Source organism: Saimiri boliviensis, chromosome 10, assembly GCF_048565385.1.
Source record: "Saimiri boliviensis isolate mSaiBol1 chromosome 10, mSaiBol1.pri, whole genome shotgun sequence".
NCBI lineage: Eukaryota > Metazoa > Chordata > Mammalia > Primates > Cebidae > Saimiri > Saimiri boliviensis.
In genome coordinates this window covers 94,230,149-94,249,472 of record NC_133458.1, presented here as the reverse complement: position 1 = coordinate 94,249,472, position 19,324 = coordinate 94,230,149, and the positions used below count along the sequence as shown (strand labels likewise).

General features: G+C 34.3%; 1 protein-coding gene across 13 annotated transcripts in view; it reads right to left on the bottom strand.

Moving 5' to 3' along the window:
- TAX1BP1 (Tax1 binding protein 1) overlaps positions 1–19,324 on the bottom strand; it is a 103,887-nt gene that overhangs the window by 57,284 nt on the left and 27,279 nt on the right. For all 13 annotated transcript variants that reach the window (XM_074379639.1, XM_074379641.1, XM_074379638.1 and 10 more), the window contains exons 6-8: positions 3,847–3,995; positions 3,674–3,764; positions 1,860–2,048 (exon numbers count right to left, since the gene is read on the bottom strand). In XM_074379639.1, coding sequence (XP_074235740.1) covers positions 1,860–2,048; positions 3,674–3,764; positions 3,847–3,995 — 429 coding nt within the window. The remainder of the gene's footprint in view (positions 1–1,859; positions 2,049–3,673; positions 3,765–3,846; positions 3,996–19,324) is intronic.

Sequence of the window (19,324 nt, the reverse complement as noted above, 5' to 3'; positions counted from 1 at the left end):
AAAAGAGCTGTAAAAATACCTTAGCTTTATTTAGTAGATTTATTGTTGGAAGTTGCATTGATGTAATAATTGTCAAACTATTGGTGTGTATGGCTGGGTGGAAACCCATGAGTAATAATGATGTTTTGGAAACAAAAGTTCTCATGCTGGGAGAAAAGAGATATAAATACGGAATGCAACAAAGGAAGGAAGAATCCGAAGGTACTAAATCTGAATTGGAACAATCAATACAAATTAAAGATGCATAATACCCACTGGAAGTGCAAAGCAGCAGCCCCACAGTAGCAACAGGATCGAGTTCCTGGTTTCAAAATACCATTATCTACTAAAATTTTGAACAGAGTTCCTTGGAGAAATGGGAATATCAGGTCTGAGGGAATACCTGAAGTTAGAACACACAGTTGTGCCACGAAGCAAGAAGTATTCAAAGCATTATAGCAACATATCAGGACAAAAAAAAATCCAATTAAACCTTGAATTTAACCAAGGTTCCCCTGGCTAAATTTAGAAAAATTGGGGTATGAAAAAGAATGATGATTATACATAACAATATGCAACAAAAAATCCTTAAGTCCAAAGTTATATTTAAAAAAGAGGAAGGGATCACAGGAACTTCCTCATTATAAAAGATTACCTACAAATAACTGTAGAAGGAATCGAATTTTTTAAATCACCGTTTTTCTATCATTAATTATTACCAATGTAATAGCTGACGAAGGTGAGGAGCACCAAAGGACAATAAAACCACTGGGGAAAGGCTGTTGGTGAATAGGGTGTTCATACAGATTGCTTAATAATCACAAAGAGGGAAATAAAAGAAAGGCACCTATACAGACACAGGTAGGCATAACTTTAATCATTAAACCTAAAGTTATCAAGAATGGAACAAACTGACATATAACTTTTGATATGACTCCAACAGGATGGACAAAACAGAATCTATGTTTTTTGCAAAAATGTCTCACTTGAATCTAGTCATGAGAAACAATAGACAAATCCAGATTACAGAACATTTTCTCAGATTAGCCTGTTTTCTCCAAAAATATCAATTTCATAAAAAGTGTACGGACACTATTCTAGATTAAAACAGACTTATAACACATCAAAATAGTATGTAGTATTTGACTAACTCTGAATCAAAATAATTTAAAGGTTATACAAGAATACATTTGGGACAATTTGAATGTGAACTAACTATACATGAGAATCAATATTATTCCATCAATGTCAAATTCTTATGCATGATAATGATATTATGGCTATGAAAAAGAATGTACTTGTTCGTAAGAGAGACATGCTGAAGTATTTAGAGTAAATTATCCTAATACTTGCAATTCACATGGCTCAGGAAAAAAAGCCATATAGGCCAGGCGCAGTGGCTCACGCCTGTAATCCTAGCACTTTGGGAGGCTGAGGTGGGTGGATCACAAGGTCAAGAGATCGAAACCATCCTGGTCAACATGGTGAAACCACGTCTCTACTAAAAATACAAAAAATTAGCTGGGCATGGTGGCGCATGCCTGTAATTCTAGCTACTTAGGAGGCTGAGGCAGGAGAATCGCCTGAACCCAGGAGGCAGAGGTTGCGGTGAGCTGAGATCATGCCATTGCACTCCAGCCTGGGTAACAAGAGTGAAACTCAGACTCAAAAAAAAAAAAAAGTCATATAAATGGAAGAGATAAAACAAAGAATGGCAAAATATCTTATAGTACATTAGTATGCACTGTTCTTTCAACTATTTTGTTGTAAGTTTGAACTTTCTCAAAACAAAAGGTTAATGGAATTTTTTAAAAATCATATTGTATATACTTCATAGAGATGTTTTACAATCTTCAAATACATACAGTGAAAATACTTACTTTATTACTTGAGGTTGTAAGCAGGAAAGTCCTTTGCAGATTCTCCTTTTCAGCCAAACATAACTGCAGTCTGCCAATCTCTTCTTTGAAATGAGTAATCATGCCTTCTTTGTTCCCATCTAAATTTTTTAAAGTCTGGACCTCTGACATAAGCTTGGTATTTTCTATTTCTGTATTCTTCAAATGTACCTGTAATGGTGTTTGAAAACGTCAAGAATATTCTAACTCCATAACCTAAGTGAGTCAAAGTTTAAAATACCATTATATTTCTAACCCAAAGATTATGAAAGGAAGGAAAGTCATACTAGATGAGGATTTAACAGACCCAGGTTCTGCCCAATGACTAGTTAAGCATGTAGGAGCAGAACACAGCTTTTCTAAACTTTTTTTCTTTTCCACAGAGATTATTCTAAGGCCTAACAACATAACCTAATCTCTAGTCTTTTCCTTTGATTTAATGGTTTCAAGTTCTATTTTAAAATGCAAATAGAGTTGGTTGTTCTTTTGGGGAAACAAATTATGTTATTTGGCATAGTCAAATCTGGCATGACAAGACTCTGGAAAACTCACTTACTCAGAGAAGCTCTAACTGCCATGCTAGACGTTGTTCAAAAACGTCTCAAACAATTCAATTTTCTGCAGGTGAAAAGTACTATATCATTTAGTTTCAAAGTGCTGAAAAACGTATTTGTTGATTAACCCAACTATATCGATTTTCCCATGACTTTCGCTATTGCTGATTTGCTAACAGATATACAAATGAAATTCAATAACTGGAATTAGAAATACAGATCCCTAGTGTCCACTGTCAAGTATATCTTGCTTTGGTTAAGAGTACTGAGGAGAAATGAATTAACTCACTTCTTGCACTTTACTCTTTAAATGTACAGAATACTGAAGGACTAATTTCTGTTCACAAGGATATATTAACTCCTGATTCTCTGAAGGCATCAGCATTCAACACCCTTACAACATCGCTTTAAAACACTACCTAATTTTCATAATCATCAGCTCATGAAACTTAACAAGAAACTGACTGAACTCAGGATGTTCTTGAAATTCCTCATCTAGAATTGCCTTCAGGAAATGCTTATGAGCCACTTAAGATAGTAAGTCTCAATTTGCACCTGCAACATTACTGATAATTAAGCTAATGATCCTATATTTCAGGATTGCTTTAAAAAAAAAATAAACTTCAAACGGTCAACATTTGTTAGCACTGTTATTTTTTGCAAAATGACAGTCTGAAGATATTCTACAAGTCAAACTCTAAAATGGGATCATTACTAAATTAACGTTCTCCCCAAGGTATATATGAATGTCCTTAAAAATGAAAAACAGTTGTAAGAATTCTGATAAGTATCTTAATATCATTAAACCTCTTCAACTTATTACACAGTACCTGTTAAGTATCTAAAACAGCAGCAAATCAACTCCCTGAAAACTAGCTTTTAGGGGTGATACACAACAGGACTGTGACTTCCTCCTTGCTGTCTTCTCAATCACTTACTCTGAGAGAAGCTCTAGCTGCCATACTATGAGGACATTAAAGCAGCCTATGAAAAGTCCACTTCAAGAGGAGCTGAAGGGCCTCCTGCCAAAAGCCATGTGAGTAAGCCATCTTGAAAACAGATCCTCCAGTCCCAATCAAGCCTTTAGCTGACTATAGCCCTCGCCAAGAGGACTGCAACTACAAAAGACAAGAGCCAGAACCACTCACCTAAGCTGCTCCTAAATTGCTGACCAGCGGCCCCTAAGTTTTGGGATCATTTCTTATGAAGCAACAGGCAATAAATATGGAAAGAATAAATTACCTTATAAAGTTCCTTCTCATCCTTTTCCGTCTTCAACTGACATTCAAGTTGTTCTCTTTCGTGCTGTGCCTTCCTGAGTTTGTCCTTTAAACTGAGATAGGATAAAGTAACAATATAATGTTTTCAAGTTTTTAAATTTTTATTAAAGTTATTTTTTAAAAGCATATAACTACCTGTCTAATTCAGTTTCTTTTTCAATGGCTTTATGTGTTACTGACACAATATCTTCCTCAAGCTGGAGGGCTTTGGATGTAGCATCACTGTACCTCTTCTTAAACTCTTCATTTTCCATTTTTAAACTCTGTGTTACTTCAGTAAGATCCTGAGAAGCGATGACACAGTGTTTTGAGAAATACAGAAACATAACGAGGAAGGCAAATTTGCAAACCTTTAAGAAAACTATGCATCCTTAAAATTTTAATCCCACATTTGTTCCTTCCAAAATTGAGAAACTAAGACTATAATACCTAAAATTCTAACATATATTTACATTTTCGTATACTAAATTAATGGATAATTTGTTTTTTGCTTGGGGTCTCACTTTGTCACCCAGGCTGGAATGCAGTGGCATGATCACAACTCACTGCATCCTCAATTTCCAAAGTTCAGGTGATCCTCCCACCTCAGCCTCCCAGGTAGTTGGGACTACAGGCACCCATCATCACGCCTGGCTAATTTTCTAATTTTTTTTTTAAGAGATAGGGTTTTGCCATGTTGCCCAGTCTGACACTCCTGGCTCAAACAATCCTCCTGCATTGGGCCTTCCAAAGTGCTGGGACTACAGGCATGAGCAATGATTAGTTTTTTTGTATACATCTTCCCCGCTCCACCTTCAGACTTTTCATGTACCGTTTGTTGATTTTACTAACTTCTCCACCAGGGGGCAGGCAACAAAAATGAGAAAAAAAATTAAAAATCAGTCACTTTTCTTTTTCACATCTTGCTTTTCAATGTTACCCCAATGACAAATCAGGTCTAATATGACATCATCAAGGTTAACGTCCACTTTTTCTAGCACAGGTCACTAAGTGCCATCAAAGCACTAAAATATGCCTAAAGCTATGTTCCTAATGTTGCCAGAGTGACTCAGAGACCTAAACAAATATTCAAAGATACTAAGACAGATATAAAAGAGGTAGTAAGCGCAACAAATTGAATGTAATTCTACTTGGAATATTCTACTTTAAACAGATAATTATATAAGACTGAAATATAACAGTGTAAATAGGGAGGTGCTTTGTTAATAGAAAATGTCTATACAACAAAAGAATTGGTAAATTAAAATTATTTTTATTAAATAATTTAAAAATTTCTCCCCAAAACAGTAATATTTACCTACTCAGCAAAGAAAACTAAAAAAATTACTATTCAGCCAAGTTGAGTATGAAACATTATACAGTATTTATAATTCACATAAAAAAGCCGAATATTTTATTGATAGAATACCATTTTAAATATCTTGCTAGAATATGAACACTGCTACATTATTTTATAAAATAGTCAGATATACCCTATTGATTTTTTGTTCAAAGCAAATGTTTGTCTAACTGAATTTTTAACACTAACCAAAAACTGTTGTACAAAATGCTTTTTGGTTCCAATTCCATAACATCAGAGAAAACAAATAGTATTTATTTCCTCTGCAATAAATGTTGTCAATACATAATGACTGTTGTGAAATTGGGCAGATTTTCAGGATTTGTTTTGTCGATTTATAAAGATAGAGAGGTTTCTAACGTGTTTTGGTTTTTTTTTTTTTACTTTTAGTTTTACCAAATGTTCTCTTGGCACTGCAAATACACTACAGATTTAATCCAAGTATTTCTCCCTAGGACAAAACTAGTTTCCAATACTTTAGTAATGAAGCTCTATAATTGGTATACAGCATTCTATAAAATGTCTAGAAAAATAGAAAAAAATAACTAGCAACTGAATGTAAATCATGAATGAATTGCTTTGAGTCAGTTAACTTTACATTGAATTATAAATTAATTCTGACTACAATATATGTCTTAGAATCTTTCTCTGGTGCTCATAAAAGCACCTGATAGCTTCTCAGCATCTAAACCTCTTTACAAAAGGCATGAAAATGATAAAGTAAGGATTATTCTTCAGGCCTCTAGTTTTCATGTCTGAGCTAACCATAAGCATCTTCAATGTGGCTCAGTCCTCCTTAGCAAGAAAAAACCAAGGGCTTTGCCATTTCAAACAACTAAGAATCATGCTTTCAAAAATTAACTTTAAAAGAGTAAAACCTAAAACACAGCTTTTCTAAAAAACTTTGGTCACCATTTGTAAAGCATGCCAAAAGGACATCATAATTCTAATATTAAAACATAGAAAAACCATCAGATAATTAAGCCTGCTACATTGTACACCAATATGAAAACAATCATAAAAATTGGGGCAAAGAGAGATAAAGAGATTTGAGTATTTCAGATTCATGCAGGGATTTTCTTCCCACTCCTAAACTGAAAAATCATGTTTCCATGAGCCACTATTACCAATTCTCACAAGTATATGAATAACCAGATAAAAAGATTATGAACCATTCATCTAGGTGGCTAAAGACATTTTAAAAGTATTTAAAACAACAGAGAACATTTATTCTCATGTTAAAATCCTCATTATAAACAAAAGCATATGAAGAAACTAGACACAGTATCATTAACAATTATCCATTAAAAAAGTACAGTATTCTAGATTCACAAATATACACAGTAAAATTTAGTAAACCAGTACCTGAATAACAATTTATTGACAAAACCATTACTTTTGAAAATTGCTAGTCAGATTTTAACTCAAATTTTCACTCATTTTACTTAATGTGTAAGTCTTTTCTCACTCTACTTTTGAAATCAACTAAAATACCAAGTTACGAAGACAGCTACACAGACTATAAATGCATCTTCTCAGGTTTCTAGAAATCCACCAGACAAAAATATAACTAACAACAATATTTGACATGCAGTGGCTCACGTCTATAATCCCAGCCTTTTGGGAGGCCTATGTGAGCAGATCACCTGAGGTCAGAAGTTCAAGACCTGCCTGGCCAACATAGTGAAACCCCATCTCTACAAGAAATTAAAAAAAAAAAAAAAAGCCGAGTGTGGTGGCAGGTGTTTGTAGTCCCAGCTACTTGGGAGGCCGGGGCCGTAGAATCATTTGAACCCACAAGGAGGAGGTTGCAGTTAGCCGAGATCATGTCAGTACACTCCAGCCTGGGTGACAGAGCAAGACTCTGTCTCAAAAAAAAAGAAAAAAAAAGTTTTTAAAATGGAAAATGGCTTATCCAAACGAAATTTGGACACAAAGAAAGAATATTTTTGCACAGCTGTACATGTTTGTGTTTTATGCTAAGTGTTATTTCAAAAGAACCAAAAACTTTTAAAAAATTAAAGTTATGGAGTGAAAGTTACAGTAAGCTAAGGTTAATTTATTTTTGGAGGAAAATTTTTTTTATAAATTTGGTGTAGTCTGGCCAGGTGTGGTGGCTCATACATCTCAGCACTTTGGGAGGCCGAGGCAGGTGGATCATTTGAGGTCAGGATTACAAGACCAACATGGTGAAACCCTGTCTCTACTAAAAACATAAAAATTAGCCAGGTGTGGTGGTACGCAGCTATAATCCCAGTTATTTGGGAGGCTAAGGCACAAGAATCACTTGAACCTGGGAGCCAGAGGTTCCTGTGAGCCGAGATCACACCACTACATGGCACTCTAGCCTGGGCAACAGAGTGAGACTCCATCTCAAAAAAAAAAAAAAAAAAAAAAAAACTCATTAAATAATTTAGTCTAAGTGTACGATGTTTATAAAATCTACAGTAGTGTACAGCAATTCACTGGGCCTTCACATTCACTCACTACTCACTCACTGAATAACCTAGAACACTCCCAGTCCTGCAAGGTCCATTTGTGGTAAATGCCCTATACAGGTTTAACAAATTTTATCTTTTATACAATAATTTTTACTGTATCTTTCCTTTTCTAAGATATCTAGATAGTTTAGATACACAAATACTTACCATTGTGTTACAACTGCCTACAGTAAGTATTCAGTACACTAACACACTGCACACATTTGTAGTCTAGGAGGAATAGGTTATACCATATAGCCTAGGTGTGTGATAGGCTATACTATCTAGCTTTAAGTACACACTATGATGTTTGCACAAAGAGAAAATCACCTAATGACATATTTCTCAGAACATATCCCATTGTTAAGTGATGCATGACTATAGTAAAAAACATAATGAGGGCTACCTTTGATTTGCTGAAAAATGAGCTATGAGCAAATGCCCTTAAATTCAACTTTTATAAGAAAATAAGAGATCCAAGCATTAATTTTTGTGGTTGGAGTAGAGCCGGGGGTGGGGGGAGGACAGGCTACAAATTTACTAGTGTCTAAATTATTTCCTGAGTATGAATATATTCCACAGACAAGTGATTTTTCTTAACATTAGGTTTCATATACATTTTTAAAGAGTTATCGAATAAGTACAAAAATTTAGGGTAGTATAACTTTACTTACATTAAACTGCCTTTTAATTAAATTGAATGGAACTAGTCAATGATGTAGTTTTATAAAATAAACTATAAAAATGTTTAATTTTACAGTCCTCTGTCAATATAAAACTTATGGGTTTAAAAGTATATAAATTTACTATAGAAATATGAATTTCTTAAAACTATTACTTTGTAACGCAGGTACAAAATTAAAGTAATTGGCCTGAAATACATTGCTATGTACACGTAAGTTATAATCATCATCCCATATATTAAAATTAAGCCTTTTGTATCTTTTCTTGATGACAATTGGTAAAAACAAAAACAAATTCAATGAGATCATAAATTCAAAATTGGTTTTTGGCAATTCCATATATTAGGTACTAAAAGCCTTAAACTGCCTCTGTCCAAAACCAGGTACTTAATATTATGATAACAATAACAATTATCTTGAGAGCTACTATATAGGAAATGCTATGTGCTTCATGTATAATACATTCTCATTTGATCAGCACATGGCCTAAGAACTAGGAACAATGATGATGCTCGTTTATATGAGAAAAGTGAGCCACAGAGAAGTAGTTTATCAAAAGTTACACAGCTAGTAAATGCTAGAACTAAGAATGATTTCAACTTTCTAATATTCTTAAACAAAAGTTTTCTAAAATAATAACTGACAATTTTAATACCAGAGGTATTGAAATTTTGGTAATTTGATTTTTATCTACCCTTGATATGACCTTTCTTAAGAGTGGTACTAATACACAGATTAAGTTATAAGGTACTCTTCAAAGATGATTTCCAGATCTCATTTACAACCTGTTAAATTCAAAGACTACTACATTGGTGTTGTGGCAGAGACTGCTGCTTGCCTGCCAAATTACAACCTCCTTTCAGCCATAGTAATTACATAACACTGCCTAACTACACTGTATACCAGCTTCTTTTGCAATGCATTATAGTCATCTAAATTTTCATCAGTTAAGTATAAATGAAATGGTATATATCACTTCCACCTCTATAATTTACATTATTGATCATGCCTTGTCTAAGATCTTTTTCCCCTTTTCAGCCAGATGAAACCAGGATATGTCAGTTATCAACTTTCTATCATGAAGATATAAATTCTCCAGCAGTCTAACGGGTTGGGCAGTGGAATAATATAAAAGGTAACAAGACCCTGAATAATCACGTAAAGCAAATCTGCGCTACCCTCCCCAGACTTCAATGACTCATGACATAGACTGTTACATTAACAATGACAACAAAAACTTAATTTTACACCGCTGGGTTTCTTTGTCATCACACTAATTCATTATTAATCTCTGACTAGTATTCAAATCAAGTAACTCATTTGATACACTGCCATTAAGACAAAAAATTAAATTGGCTATGTAATAAAGTAAAAGATATGCATCACTGATCATACCCAAATTCAACTACTATTTTAAATTACTTAAAATGTCATTCTTGAAGAGAAAATGTAGCAAGTAATAGCCAAAAATATGGAAATTACAAAGCTAGTTCAAACACTGCTATGATACTAAGTATACCTAAACAATCAGAAAACAGCCAATTTAAAGGGCAACAAATGCGTATGGCAGAGGATCTCAAAAAAGTAAAGCACCTGTCAGAAAAATACTTGCCTCAAAAATCAAAAGTCTAGTTATGAGCCAAGCATGGTGGCATATACCTGTAGTCCCAGCTACTTGGGAGGCTGAGGTGGATAGCTGGAGTCCAGGAGTTCGAGGCCAGCCTGGGAAATACAGTGAGAGTGAGGCCTTGCCTCTATATTTAAAAAAAATTTTTTACATCAAGATATAGAATATTGTTAAGCAATAAAAAGAAACAAAGTACTGATCTATGGATGAACCTCAAAATCATCATGGAAATGTCAAAAAAAAAAAAAAAAGGCAAATACAGAGACACAGAAAGTAGACTCATGGTGGCCTAGGGCTGGAGACAGGAATATGTAAGGAGTGACTGTTAATAGATGCAAGGTTTCTTTGGCGGATGATAAAGAAATCCTAAGATTAAATTGTAATGATGGTGGTATGACTCTGTAAATATACAGAAACTATTCGATTGTATACTTTTTTAAAAAAAATCATGATAATTGAAGTTAATATAGGTTGGCTTTTGGATGCTTGCTTTCTTTTATACCTGCAACTTAGTAATCCTGGGTACACTCTTATAGAAACTATCTATATTCTTGAGTCCAATTAAAAGCATATTAAATAAAAATCCACATTTGTTTAAGTAATATAAAGTACAAGCAGCTACTCAAGAGTGTGACTAGGGGATCAGTACTAGACCACAGACAGTTACCTGGCTATATCAAGACAAGACACTTGTATAAAATATAAATCAACTACATCACTAAGTACACTGCTTCGTTCACCTAACAGCTTTTCATAGCAATACTTTCTCAATGAAGGAAGCAGTGTATTTACATACATTGCAGTGCATATTTTTCATTCCAACACAGACAAGTAACAAAGTTTCTGAATCAGCTACTCTGAGTACCACGAAATAGAAAACTAAGAACAGAATGCCAAATACGTGCAGAAAAACCATACAGGCTTTTAAACCTGTGTACCTACAATATCAGATAATTCAAATCACCTGAGAAAGAGTATTGTGGCTCCTCTAAATAAACATTTCTCCTGATAGTGACTCTAAAACACACAATTAGATGCAACTAAAATAGTGCCAAAATAGAATAACAAGAAAAGAACTAAATAAAACCACCTGAAAACTAAGAAAAACTGGATGAAGAACAGCTCTCAAGCCAGTGGACATCAGGATAAAAGGTCAGTGAATCCTGGAAGAAAAGAAACCACCAAGGTCACTTCTATAACTGCTCCAGCTTATCAATGTCTAGAGAGACTTTCAAGGCCACAGGGCAAGGAGGGCAAACTCAGGCAGAGTCCGGTGGTTTCCCTGAGCTATGGAGAAAAACTGAGAGTCTAAGAAAGCTAGGGAGAAAAGAGTTTTCAGGACAGAGTACCAGAAAAGAATCAGTAGAAAAAGAACTCCAGAGATCTACAAGGAGTCCTCTTCAAGTCTTGAGCTGATTACTGATCAGCATATGCATGTGAGAAAATTAACCCAGGCTGGAGAAAGAATCACCCAAAAAGGACTACAGAGAACAGTGCCTGGAACTCAAAAAGGGCCAAGAATAGTGGTTATTCCTACCAGGTAGAATGGAAACACTCATAATTCATGGGAGAACAATTATAGTAGTCTGTATAACTGAAAGAAGGGCCTTTCCTCCGTAGAGGGGCGAGAGTAACCCCAGTCTAAACGCTGCTCTGGTACCACCAAAGTTTGAAAACAAGGCTCAAAAAGATCAAACTGTTGCCAAGTAATTAAACTATATCCCAGAACAAAGCTCAAGACTATTTTTAGGAATATAAAAACTATCCAACACCCAGCAAGGTAAAATTCACAAAATACGACATCCAGTCAAAAATTACTATGCATGCAAAGAGGCAGAAAAATATAACCCAAAATGAGTAAAAAAAGCCAATCAATCAAAAATAATCCAGAAATGAGCCAGAAGATCAAGTTAATGGACATTTAAACATGTGTATTCCACATGTTCAAGAAGCTAGAAGAAAAATGAACAAAGTATATACAGAAACATGAAAGACATGAAAAAGACTAAAATCAAACTTCTGGGAATGAAAACAATAATGTCTGAGATAAAATATATGTATTATACAAACACACACACACACACACACACACACACACACACAGACACAGGATGGGACTAAGGCAGATCAAATATTGCAAAGAAAAGGTTAGTTATATTTTGTCTGTCTCCATCTAAAATGAAACAGAAGGAAAAGAGACTGAAAAAACAAGAGCACAAGTGAGTTCTGCAATAACTTTAAGGAACAAAACATGTGTGTACTCGAGTCGCTGACAAAGAGGAAGGACAGGAAAAAAAAATCGCTGAAGAAATAATAATAATAAAAACAGTAAAAAGAAAAAACCACACATTAAATACAGAGGAAGAAAAATACCAATGACATTGAATTTCTCATCAAAAACAATAAATGTAAGAAGAACCACATTTTAAAAATAACTAGTTAGATATATCTAGTTTATTGTTTTTGATATACAATTGTTTGAAATCCAAAATCTAGAATTCTATACACAACAAAAATCTCTTCTAAAACTAAAAGCAAAATAAACACTTTTCCTAATATACGAAAGTTGAACAAATTCATCAACAGAAGACCTGCACTACAAAAATGTTAAAGAAAGTCCTTTCAGGCAGAAAGAAAATGACAACAGAGAGAAAACTTTATCTATGCATTTTACTAGGTTGGTTCTTTATAAGAATCCTTAAAATTACTTACAATACACTGAAGAATACTTAAGTACTCCAAAAGATATCAGTACCATTTTGAAGGGAAAATGGCTAACTGAACTTCCTAAATGTTACTTTATATTACTAGAATTTCAAATTTGAAATTGTATATAATCTCCCTGAGAATTATATACCATGGTAAATTTATCAGTCAGTGCTTGACCAGAAAAGCAAACAGTTTGGGGGGACAGACAGAGAGACAGACAGAGACACCTAAGGGATTTGATCTTGTGTAACTGTAGAAGCTGGAACCAGTTTGTGTAAAGTAGGCAATCAAGAAAGACATTTATAAAGTGAGAAAAGCAAGAACATAGGAACCACAATCACCAGCTGAAGCCCGCCAGAATGGACTGAAAACTGAAATCCATGTTGGTTTTTATTCTGACCCTGATAGTCTAAAGGTTTTTTGATCACACTGGGGTCCTTCCTGACACACCTAACCCAGGAGATGGAGAAATTGGAACAGAATTCCACAGAAAGTAGAGCAATTGAAGACTGGCTATTACCTCATACCAACAAGGGAGCCAGGAGAGAAACCACAACTCATTTAAGCTACAAAAATGGCTGCTGCTTCACTTCTGCCTTCAAATCTCATGCAAGAATCTCTCTTATGGCTCATCCTAAACACATGACAGAGAAGGGAACTCTGGAAAAAAGTTTAACCTAGCAAAGTTGACATTATTACAAACCTACAGCCATAAAATTCCATTTATCAGAAAGAACTTTATTTGACTTAAGTTTCTGCAACTCAAAATTCTAAACTTCAAACTTTTAATGCATATGATCCTTCAATTGTATTATCATTGAGTTTCACCTAACCATACCATTATGTGTTGTAGTATATTCTGATAAGAAAAATTTCTTCTATAAATGAGAAAAACATTTCAAGGACTACGACCACAAAGTCATTAAATTACTGTACTAAAACTATATGCTGATTTTTTCCCACAATTTATCCTTTCTGAAATGGAGATGTATCTTACAATGAATGGTATATCTTAGTTTAAAATACTTGGAGTATTTTTTACTGGCAGTAATAATGGTATTTATTACCACGGCTACTTAAGCTCAATGAAGCAAGATATTAAAGCCTTCCCAAAAATCTTTGCAGGAACTGTTGATTTTCTATTAAAATTATAACTAATCACGAGAATCTTAAATAAATGTTAACCAAATTCCATAAAATGTGAAACATAATTTAAAAGCTATTGAAGTATTTTTTTCTGGCTTTCAATCAAAGCATGGTAACAAGTAAATGGGTAATGTGGCACAGTTATGTGATCGCTAGAGGGAGACAAATGACTGCTGAGTTTTAGTAACACAAAATCATTTGTTAGCTGTTACAAACTGGTATTTTCTTCCCTTTAAATGCCAGAATCCCACAATATTTATAAAATGATAAAGTGCAAAATAGTGCTCTTCTTAAAACTTCTTAAAAGAACTGGAAGGCCACAGAAAAAAACACTAAAGATGCATAAAAAGTAAACATTGTAAATAGCTCACATATAGTAAACCATGACTGTTCAAGAGTGACAGTTGTTAAATGTTTTTTTAAATCCCTTTCAAGATTGTAAAATCCCATACCCAAAATAAAATGTCACCTTCAGACCCTTCTTTCGACTACAATAAAAGCTAGTAAGAATGCCACATGCCCCAAAACTCATTGTTACCTATGTATTCAACAAATAATTGATGAATAAAGAGACATACCATGTTTGCATCTGTTATTATAAGTCACTGTAATATAGTAACAAAAACACCTAGCTTGGGTTTTCAGGTTCTCAACTTTGCCACTGGTTAACTAAGATGACTTTCATCCATGAAGAAACCTAAACTCAGAAAAATTGAGTGACCATCTTTTGAAAGCCATTTCAATGAGAATAAAAAGAAAACTCTATCTGATGACAAGTTCTTCTTTGCAGTATATGCTGTCACTCTACAACAACACAAATTGTCTTTATATTTTAGAGAAGAAAAAGCCAAAAACATAAAGATAGCTTAAGAGGTCCACACTAGCCAGAGAAGAGATCTTCCACATTCTCTCACTCCTATATCTATGATACTTCCCAAATACCTGGTGATGTCGCCTACATAGTTTGTGAAACTTACGAATCAAAACAGTATGAATATATATATGTTTGTAATATCCTCCTGTACATTATTTTAGGAATATTACTTTAACATTCTCAAATACAACATAGTTCCAAAATGCCTTGAAGTACATCATATCCCTCTTATCACTTATTCAAGTTGAAAATACAATTATATGAAAAAAACTCAATTCATAGTTTAGCCTCCAAAAAATTATAAACTAAACTAACTGAAAAACTTAATAGGGTCAACTCTTTTTAGTCCTATTAGAAAAACAAGATTCAAAATCACTGGTTCTCTGAGCCTCGGTTTTAAGTCTTTCAATTTCCAGTATGTATCTAGCACTCCCAAATACAAACAAGAATACAACGAAACATACAAACTGCTAATTTTCACAGAAGTCTTTGATAAATGTAAATATGGGGTTTAAAAAAAAATAGTATTGGAAGTTCTGGCCAGGGCAATCAGGCAAGAAAAATAAATAAAGGGTATTCAATTAGGAAAAGAGGAAGTCAAATTGTCTCTATTTGCAAATGACCTAACCATGTATTTAGAAGACCCCACAGTCCCAGCCCAAAATCTCCTTAAGCTGATAAGCAACTTTAGCGAAGTCTCACAATAAAAAATCAATGTGCAAAAATCACAAGCATTCCTATACACCAATAACAGACAAACAGAGATCCCATTCGTCATGAGTGAACTCCCATTCACAATTGCTATAAAAAGAATAAAATACCTAGGAATACAACTAACAAGGGATGTAAAGGATCTCTTCAAGGAGAACTACAAACCACTGCTTAAGGAAATAAGACAGGACACAAACAAATGGACAAACATTCCATGCTCATGGTTAGGAAGAGTCAATATTCTGAAAATGGACATACTTCCCAAAGTAATTTATAGATTCAATGCTATCCCCATCAAGCTACCAATGACTTTCTTCGCAGAATTGGAAAAAAAGAACTTAAATTTCATATGAAACCAAAAAAGAGCCTTTATAGCCATGACAATCATCAGCAAAAAAAACAAAGGTGGAGGCATCACGCTACCTGACTTCAAACTATACTGCAAGGCTACAGTAATCAAAACAGCATGGACTGCTACCAAAACAGAGATACAGACCAATGGAACAGATCAGAGGCCTCAGAAGTAACACCGCACATCTACAACCATCTGATCTCTGAAAAACCTGACAAAAACAAGCAATGGGGAAAGGATTCCCTATTTAACAAATGATGTTGGGAAAACTGGCTAGCCACTGCAGAAAGGTAAAACTGGATCCCTTCCTTACACCTTATACAAAAATTAACTCAAGATGGGCTAAAGATTTAAACATAACACCTAAAACCATAAAAACACTAGAAGAAAACATAGGCAATACCATTCAGGACACAGGCATGGGCAAGAACTTCATGACTGAAACACCAAAAGCATGGCAACAAAAGCCAAAATAGACAAATGCGATCTAATTAAACCAAAGAGCTTCTGCATAGCAAGAGAAACAGGCAATCTATGAATGGAAGAAAATTTTTGCAATCTCTCCATCCAACAAATCCAGAATCTACAAAGAACTTAAACAAAATGAAATGAACCCCACAAAAATCTGAGGGAAATACACTATGCAATTTATTCTCAATTTATAAACAATATCTTGTGTTAGTTGTATCTACTTTATAATCCTAGTTTATTCCTCCAAACGGCCAATTTCATAAAATGACATTGAAAACAACATATAATTTAAACCAATCTGTTGTGATAATCTCAACATAGCCAATTCTTTTACTAAGAACTGTAATTATCAGAATTTCATTTAGTTTTAATTACTAGAGTTTTCTCTCAGTGGCACTTTAGAGTGATAAAAGTCAATGTGATAAAAGATGAAAAAAGTTATTAATAAACAATTATGGATAATTCAGTTTTAATTTTTGTCAAGTATGGAATGGGTAATAAGCTAATCCTATTTTTTTTTTTTTTTTTTTTTTTTTTTTGAGACGGAGTTTTGCTCTTGTTACCCAGGCTGGAGTGCAATGGCGCGATCTCGGCTCACCGCAACCTCCGCCTCCTGGGCTCAGGCAATTCTCCTGCCTCAGCCTCCTAAGTAGCTGGAATTACAGGCATGCACCACCATGCCCAGCTAACTTTTTGTATTTTTAGTAGAGACCGGGTTTCACCTTGTTGACCAGGATGGTCTCGATCTCTCGACCTCGTGATCCACCCGCCTCGGCCTCCCAAAGTGCTGGGATTACAGGCTTGAGCCACCGCGCCCGGCAGCTAATCCTATTATTTTATAAAACAGTGAAAATGCAATAAATATCTCCTACTATGAAGAAAATTAAGGTCTCTGCTTATTACATGGAGTATTCATTATAAAACTTTTAATGAAATTAGAGATGACACATCAGAACAATCAGTACCTCAAATAGAAGACCTCCAGAACTACTATAGGATTCACACCATGGAACAGATTTAAAACAAGTGCCAAGAAATGTCACAGATCTTATAAGCCATCCAACCAAGACCAGTTTGAAAGTCTGAGTTGTAGCTGCCCAGCAGGCCTGCTTGATTAAAATGGAGTCTAATTTTGAAATAGGCAGCAAATTCATTAAAAACAAAAAAAATCCTGAAAAGCCCTTGACTGGTAACAAAGAGGAACTATCTCTCCTGGCAAACACATTTTATCCCCAAAATAAACAAGTGTCACCACATAGGTTCTGTAACTAAAGAGGGTGTTTTTGGTTACATTATACATGTATTACACTTTGAGAATATGAGAGAAATGCTATGAAATTCTACGTTGGATGATATTTTATATTTTAGTCCTTCCTTGATGATTCTCTGGTTTATATTATGAAAAATAGTAAATAATAGCAGCTACTTACATTTAGGGAGAACCTCCTATGCATCAAGTGCCATTCTAGATCCTTTTATCAACATTTTCTATAATCGTAAGTATCATTTAAAAAATCACTTTCAAGTGCTTCCCAGAGAATATGCCCCAATGCAAGAATAGCAGCAGAGAAGTAGTCTCCTCCAAGATTAGTGACTGTCATCAAGATTTAAGAGTTGCCATAAAAGCTTCTGCTGAAGACCTCTTCTGAGCACCAAAGCCACAATCTCCCACAAGTTTTGCTTTGTTAATCCCCTGACCTCAGTCTACCACTTTAGTCTTGTCTGTAATGCTTAACCCTTTTATCACCTGGACAGGACAGAGAATCTGAGACTGTTTAAATCTCAGCTACTATTCAAATGGACCAGAAAAATGGCCTGGAGAGTGAGTGAGTGTGAGAGAGAAAGTGTGTGTAATTTCACACAAATGAAGGCCTATCATTCTGCCATTCCTATTCTCAAAATCATCCATTCTTCGATTTCGAAGTAATCAGAGTCAAAACTTCAAAAGTCACATTTCAGGATACTCTTGATCTCATGGGCTTAGGACATGCTGAAATGGCCCTTTTTCATGAGTCATCTATCTCACCTTGATCCCTCTGGCTTGTAATACAGTTAAAAAAAAAAAAAAAAAAAAAAAGATTGACAGCATACTTTGGAAAATTGCCAAATCCAGGTACAAATCATGAGAAAAATATGTAAAGAATGAAGAAAAAGAGTAAAAACTATACAAAACAGCAAAGAATTACAACAAATGAGTTTAAAAAAAATTAGCTGAATATCCTAATAGTCATAGAGGGTACATATTATGAGATTTTACTATATTTTAATATTTGGTATACCTGCTTTAAAGGTTCAAATGAAAAAAGCAGTTCCTTAACCAAACAGAAAATCCTACTCCTATAGTCTGCTGCAGGACATTACATCTTCCCCAAGAATAAAACGAAATTACTTGCATATTTTTAACTAAAAAAGCTAATGATAATAATGACAGAAGTGAAGACTTCACAGACATTTGTAAGAATATCTGTAAATGTATACAGTACTTGACATTATGTTTACCCTCTAACTCAAAAGAACAATCCTCAAGCAAACAGAACAAAGCAAGAAACATCTTTTCAGAATTTAAGACTTACTTGTATAACATCTCTGCCCAGGTATGCAATATATAACCACTCCACTGGAGCATAAAAATGTTTGAGAATCACTGCACTAACGCTTCAATTAGCAATTATCAAGCAATTGCTCTCGGCCTTGTTGGACAAAAGCATAACAGAACAGACCCCACCCTCAGGAAACAATAGCTCAATATTGTCAATGAGCATAAATATAGCCAACTAGCTCTACTCTAAGTGAAACTCTAATATATATGATCCCAGTCTGTGCAGGTTTCATCAGAACAAATTGCTTTTCTTGTGAAAATACTACACAAACAAGTTAATGACTAGATAACTGTTTTTTCATCGTTTCTGGCTTCTTACAAGTCTATTTCTATCACTAATGAAGCCACAATGTGTCCTACTTGTATTGTACCTCTGTTTCTCCTGGCTCAAGAATTGTGCCAATTTTAATTAGTTGTTTCTTAGGGTAATATAGCATTTCTCCCATTAAAAATTTCAAAATTTTGTCTAATACTACATCTTATTTCACCAAATTATGCTTTTTTGAAAAGTACTTTTAATTTATATATCCTATTTTTCCTTTATTCAGTGTTTATCATTTCCAATTGTTTATAATTTCTAAAAAAATTTATCAAGTACTCTACAATTAGATTTAAAACATCT